Source organism: Heptranchias perlo, chromosome 35 (assembly GCF_035084215.1).
Source record: "Heptranchias perlo isolate sHepPer1 chromosome 35, sHepPer1.hap1, whole genome shotgun sequence".
Classification (NCBI taxonomy): domain Eukaryota; kingdom Metazoa; phylum Chordata; class Chondrichthyes; order Hexanchiformes; family Hexanchidae; genus Heptranchias; species Heptranchias perlo.
In genome coordinates, this window is record NC_090359.1 from 7,034,354 (window position 1) to 7,041,535 (window position 7,182).

At 47.7% G+C, this 7,182-nt stretch overlaps 1 protein-coding gene across 1 annotated transcript; it reads left to right on the top strand.

Moving 5' to 3' along the window:
* Positions 1-2,828: 2,828 nt before the first annotated feature.
* On the top strand, positions 2,829-3,947 carry LOC137302209 (lysophosphatidic acid receptor 6-like). Its single transcript, XM_067971868.1, has one exon. It carries the CDS (start codon positions 2,829-2,831, stop codon positions 3,945-3,947), a length of 1,119 nt encoding a protein of 372 aa, XP_067827969.1.
* The last annotated feature ends 3,235 nt before the right edge of the window (positions 3,948-7,182 follow it).

The window sequence follows — 7,182 nt, forward strand, 5'->3', positions numbered from 1 at the left end:
ACTATTTTTATATTCCATTCCCCTTGCAATAAATGACTACATTCTTTTTGCCATTCAAATTCTCAAAATGCTGTGGTGGGATTTTGAACTGAAATTTCTCTGGGATACTATTCCAGCATCAGAATCACTACACTATTGTACCCTGTTAGTGCAGTATTAACTGCCTGAAGCCCTCCCACAGGCACCAACAACTGATCTTTAGTCCTCACACTAACGCATTTAGAAAGAACCTGCATTTATATAGCGCCTTTCACATCCAATTAAGTATTTTTGAACTGCAGTCACTGTTTTAATGTACGACATGCGACAACCAATTTGCGCGCAGCAAGCTACCACAAGCAGCAATGCGTTAATTACCAGATCATCTGTTTTCGTGATGTTTGTTGAGGGATAATTATTGGCCGGGGCACCAGAGAGAACTGCCCCTGCTCTTCTTCAAAATAACATCATGGGATCTTTTACACCCATCTTAGATCACCGATGGAGCCTCAGTTTAATGTCTCATCTCGTCCTGTGCACAGATTGTCCATCCCCCATTTTAATCGCTCCACCACAGGCGGCCGTGCCTTCAGCTGCATAGGCCTAAGCTCTGGAATTCCCTCCCTAAACCTGTCTGCCTCTCTACCTCTCTCTCCTGCTTTAAGGCGCTCCTTAAAACCTACCTCTTTGACCGAACTTTTGGTCTCCTGTCCTAATTATCTCCTTACCTGGCCCGGTGTCAATATTCGTCTGATTACTCGCCTGTGAAGCGCCTTGGGACATTTCACTGCATTAAAAGCGTCAAGTCTGGACTTGAACAGAGGAGATTGTGGGATGCTTCGATCAAGGTGATAATTTAAAATTATGATGGGCCTGGACAGAGTAGATAAAAGCAGACTGTTTATAGTGATTGAGCGATTTAAAATGAGGGGAACACAGATCGAAGATTGAATGTAAGAGATTTAGAACAGAGAGGAGGATAAACTTCTTTACACAGAGGACTGTGAAGCTGAGGCACAACCCGAGTTAATCTTTGAAGCAGAGACTACGTCAACATTTCGATAGGTAGTGAATTAAAGAGCGATGAAGGGATTTGAGAACAGGGCGGGAACATATTACTGCTTGTCTGTAGGATCAACCTCAGATCTACTTCATGATTCCGGAATGTTCCTTTTCTGCTTCAAGCCTCCCTTCCCTGCAGGTATTTTATTTTGCCCTTGGGCCTATTCCTTGCAATGTTTGTTTAATGCCTTTCCACTCCCTCACTGACCTTTGACCTCACCTCATGCGGTCCCATTAAGCATTTTGCAGAGCATTGGACCTCACACGCTGACTAAAAGCGAAAGACAGGAAATTCAGAGCACAGAAACAGGCCATTCGGCCCAACAGGTCCGTGCTGGTGTTTATACTCCACATGAGCCTCCTCCCACCACTCTTCATCTAACCCGATCAGCATATCCCTCGATTCCTGTCTCCCTCCTGTGTTAATCTAACTTCCCCTTAAATACATCTGTGCTATTCGCCTCTACTCCTTGTGGGAGCGAGTTCCACATTCTGACCACTCTCCGGGTAAAGAAGTTTCTCCTGAATTCCTTATTGGATTTACTAGTGACGATCTGATACTGGGAATCTGGGATAAAATCAGAAAACGTTGGAAGCTCTCAATGGATCAGGCAGAGAGAAGGAAAAAGATAAGCTTTCATTAAAAGCTCGGTCAGTCAGTCAGTTCTGACAGAGGGCCGATAACTAAACGTTAACTCTCTCCCGAGATGTAAGACTGCTCCGCTGAGTGTTTCAACTACTTTGTGTTAGGGTGAGAGGGCCCTGTGCCTGCTGACAGCGGTGCCTGGTGTGAAATGATTTATGGACCATCTCAACCCAAGTCCTAGTCAGCGGGGAAAGTAGAACAACACTGCTTTTCTTAAATTAATTCTCGGGATGTGGGCGTCCCTGGCAAGGCCGGAATTTATTGCCCGTCCCTGGTTGTCCTGAGAAGGTGGAGGTGGGCCTTCTCCTGGAATGGTTTGAGACAACAGAGTGACTTGTTAGGTCACTTCAGAGGGCAGTTAAGGGTCAACTACATCGGGGTGGGACTGGAGTCACATGTAGGCCCAGACAGCGTAAGGACGGCATGAAGTGTCAGCCTAGATTATGTGTGGAAATCTCTGGAGTGAGGCTCAAACACATGACCTTCTGACTCAGAGGCAGGTGTGCTACCAGTGAGACATGGCTGAGACTGTCAGTACAGCAACTTTAATATAGTAAAACATCCCAAGGTGCTTCACATGAGGGTAAATTAAGGGAACATTTGACACCGAAACAAAGAGCGAGATGTTCGGACAGGTGACCAAAAGCTCGGTCAGAGATAGATTTTCATGGAATCATACAGCACAGAAGGAGGCCATTCAGGCCTTCATGCCTGTGCCGGCTCTCTGAAAGAAATACCAATGAGACCACCCTCTACTGCATTTCAAGATTCTTAAAGGAGGAGAGGGATGGGGAGAGGTTTAAGGAGGGAATTCCACGGCTTAGGGCCTAGGCAGCAGAATGCACGGCCGCCAATGGTGCGGCGATGCTAATCGTAGATCCGCAAAAGGCCAGGACTGAGATACGTTCTATCAGTGCAAATTGTTGTTATTGTAGTTACCAACGGCAGTGTTTAAAGGGGACTGTTTCCAACTTCAGAATGAGGACAGTTCTCCTGATACATAGACCCTAAAATACAGAGTGGGATACAAACAGAGCGAGACTCAATAATCAAACAGCACGGGAAAAAGTGTCGGCAAAGGAACTCCCAAACAGTCTAACCCCGGTGCCATCGTTTTGTCCAATTTCAGATTCTATGAAGTATGGGTGACCCGACAGTATTCACACCTGAAGCTGACTCCACTTTTACAGAGAAGACCTGGTCCTCGGGAGAGACTTCATATCCGTGGGTCCAAGTGAATATCGATTCCACAGGCAGCGCCAATCTCACAAACAATACCCGCGACTGCGAGGTCAGCGCCAACTTCCAGTACCTCATGTTCCCCATCGTTTACAGCGCTGTGTTTCTCTTTGGCGCAGTGTCGAACTGCTGTGCCCTCTGGTACCTCTTCAGGAAGAAGGGCGCCTTCTCGCCCTCCGACGTGTTCATGGTCAACTTGGCCGTGATAGACCTCATCTTTGCTGCAACCCTTCCCTTCAAAGTTGTCTACCACTCCTTGGGGAACGACTGGATCTTCGGCGAGCTGGCATGTAAAATCACCGGCTCCCTCTTCTTTGCCAACATGTACGGCAGCACTTTGTTCCTCACTTGCATCTGCCTGCATCGCTACATCGCTGTGGTCCATCCCATCAGATCTCTGCAGCTCCGCAGGCCCCGCTATCGGGTGGTCGCCTGCTGCCTCATCTGGCTGATCCTGGCCGCCAACCTCCTCTACTTGACCCTCCGAGGACCGCTGACCAACAGCTTCCCCAACGGAAAGACGGCCTGCCTGGAGAACTTCTCGTCGGGTTCCTGGAGCAGGCGCATCTCTGGGATCAGCATCGCGGCCGCGATCATCGGCTTCTTCATCCCGCTGGTGCTTATCCTGGTCTGCTACCCGCTTATCGCCAGGAAGCTGCTGGAACCCACCGCCGGCAAAAGCACGGTGCACGCGGTGAAGAGGAAAGCTCTCCGCACCGTGCTCCTGGTGCTGATGGTCTTCCTCATCTGCTTCGTCCCCTATCATCTCAACCAACTCATCCACACCCTCAGGCGCATCCAGCTGCTGTCCAGCTGCCGGCTCATCCAGTTCACCTACTCCGCCCGACGGGTCACCATAGCACTGACCAGCCTCAACAGCTGCCTGGACCCTCTGATCTACTCCTTCGCGGGCGACATCTTCAGGTGGAGAAGGTTCTGCTGTCGGGAGGAGGCTCTGAGTAACATCAGCCTTCGAATGAAAGGCACGTCGGAGAGGAAGACTAGAGTGACTGGCTACTGAGATCCCAGGGCTGGGAGTTTCTGATCACTGTGATCCCAGGGCTGGGAGTTTCTGATCACTGGGATCCCAGGACTGGGAGTTTCTGATCACTGAGATCCCAGGGCTGGGAGTTTCTGATCTCTGAGATCCCAGGGCTGGGAGTTTCTGATCTCTGAGATCCCAGGACTGGGAGTTTCTGATCTCTGAGATCCCAGGGCTGGGAGTTTCTGATCTCTGAGATCCCAGGACTGGGAGTTTCTGATCTCTGAGGTCCCAGGGCTGGGAGTTTCTGATCTCTGAGATCCCAGGGCTGGGAGTTTCTGATCTCTGAGGTCCCAGGGCTGGGAGTTTCTGATCACTGTGATTCCAGGGCTGGGAGTTTCTGATCACTGGGATCTCAGGGCTGGGAGTTTCTGATCTCTGAGATCCCAGGGCTGGGAGTTTCTGATCTCTGAGATCCCAGGACTGGGAGTTTCTGATCACTGAGATCCCAGGGCTGGGAGTTTCTGATCTCTGAGATCCCAGGGCTGGGAGTTTTTGATCTCTGAGATCCCAGGGCTGGGAGTTTCTGATTGGTGCCCAGGGCTGGGTGTTTCTGATTGGTGCCCAGGGCTGGGAGTTTCTGATTAGTGCCCAGGGCTGGGAGTTTCCGATTGGTGCCCAGGGCTGGGAGTTTCCGATTGGTGCCCAGGGCTGGGTGTTTCCGATTGGTGCCCAGGGCTGGGTGTTTCCGATTGGTGCCCAGGGCTGGGTGTTTCCGATTGGTGCCCAGGGCTGGGAGTTTCCGATTGGTGACCAGGGCTGGGAGTTTCCGATTGGTGCCCAGGGCTTGCCCATGATGAAGGACATTTGATGCTGGGAGGGAATGACTCTGAGCGACTAATGGTATTGCAGCACCTCCACTGGTGGGAGACTGTAATTACAGCATGACCCAAAAAATACAGACACCTCCTCTCTCAGAGAGACACTCAAACACACACTCACACACTCTCCCACTCTTTCTTTCTCTTCCACACACACTTTCCAGGAGGGGTCATTCGAGTGTGATCAGGAGGAGGAGCCTTTCTCACCCCCAGTGACACTGGGCCTCATTGCCGTGCTCCCACTGTTGCCCCAACACATCAGCTCAGCTGCAGCAGGTCATCAATCTCTCACTGTACAGACTGACTGTGCTGTTGATTATCAATCTCTCACTGTACAGACTGACTGTACTGTCGATTATCAATCTCTCACTGTACAGACTGACTGTACTGTTGATTATTGATCTCTCACTGTACAGACTGACTGTACTGTTGATTATTGATCTCTCACTGTACAGACTGACTGTGCTGTTGATTATCAATCTCTCACTGTACAGACTGACTGTACTGTTGATTATCGATCTCTCACTGTACAGACTGACTGTACTGTTGATTATTGATCTCTCACTGTACAGACTGACTGTGCTGTTGATTATCAATCTCTCACTGTACAGACTGACTGTACTGTTGATTATTGATCTCTCACTGTACAGACTGACTGTGCTGTTGATTATCGATCTCTCACCGTACAGACTGACTGTACTGTCGATTATCAATCTCTCACTGTACAGACTGACTGTACTGTCGATTATCAATCTCTCACTGTACAGACTGACTGTACTGTCGATTATCAATCTCTCACTGTACAGACTGACTGTACTGTCGATTATCAATCTCTCACTGTACAGACTGGCTGTACTGTAGATTATCGATCTCTCACTGTACAGACTGACTGTACTGTCGATTATCGATCTCTCACTGTACAGACTGACTGTACTGTTGATTATCGATCTCTCACTGTACAGACTGACTGTACTGTTGATTATTGATCTCTCACTGTACAGACTGACTGTGCTGTTGATTATCAATCTCTCACTGTACAGACTGACTGTACTGTTGATTATCGATCTCTCACTGTACAGACTGACTGTACTGTTGATTATAAATCTCTCACTGTACAGACTGACTGTGCTGTTGATTATCGATCTCTCACTGTACAGACTGACTGTGCTGTTGATTATCGATCTCTCACTGTACAGACTGACTGTGCTGTTGATTATCGATCTCTCACTGTACAGACTGACTGTACTGTTGATTATCAATCTCTCACTGTACAGACTGACTGTGCTGTTGATTATCAATCTCTCACTGTACAGACTGACTGTACTGTTGATTATCAATCTCTCACTGTACAGACTGACTGTGCTGTTGATTATCAATCTCTCACTGTACAGACTGACTGTACTGTTGATTATTGATCTCTCACTGTACAGACTGACTGTGCTGTTGATTATCGATCTCTCACCGTACAGACTGACTGTACTGTCGATTATCAATCTCTCACTGTACAGACTGACTGTACTGTTGATTATCAATCTCTCACTGTACAGACTGACTGTACTGTCGATTATCAATCTCTCACTGTACAGACTGACTGTACTGTCGATTATCAATCTCTCACTGTACAGACTGGCTGCACTGTAGATTATCGATCTCAAACTGTACAGACTGACTGTACTGTCGATTATCGATCTCTCACTGTACAGACTGACTGTACTGTTGATTATCGATCTCTCACTGTACAGACTGACTGTACTGTTGATTATTGATCTCTCACTGTACAGACTGACTGTGCTGTTGATTATCAATCTCTCACTGTACAGACAGACTGTACTGTTGATTATCGATCTCTCACTGTACAGACTGACTGTACTGTTGATTATAAATCTCTCACTGTACAGACTGACTGTGCTGTTGATTATCAATCTCTCACTGTACAGACTGACTGTGCTGTTGATTATCGATCTCTCACTGTACAGACTGACTGTGCTGTTGATTATCGATCTCTCACTGTACAGACTGACTGTACTGTTGATTATCAATCTCTCACTGTACAGACTGACTGTGCTGTTGATTATCAATCGCTCACTGTACAGACTGACTGTACTGTTGATTATCAATCTCTCACTGTACAGACTGACTGTGCTGTTGATTATCAATCTCTCACTGTACAGACTGACTGTACTGTTGATTATCAATCTCTCACTGTACAGACTGACTGTACTGTTGATTATCAATCTCTCACTGTACAGACTGACTGTGCTGTTGATTATCAATCTCTCACTGTACAGACTGACTGTACTGTTGATTATCGATCTCTCACTGTACAGACTGACTGTACTGTTGATTATCAATCTCTCACTGTACAGACTGACTGTACTGTTGATTATCAATCT

Excerpts from the sequence above, each read along its gene's own strand:
- LOC137302209 (XM_067971868.1), top strand. The coding sequence starts at position 2,829 with ATGGGTGACCCGACAGTATTCACACCTGAAGCTGACTCCACTTTTACA.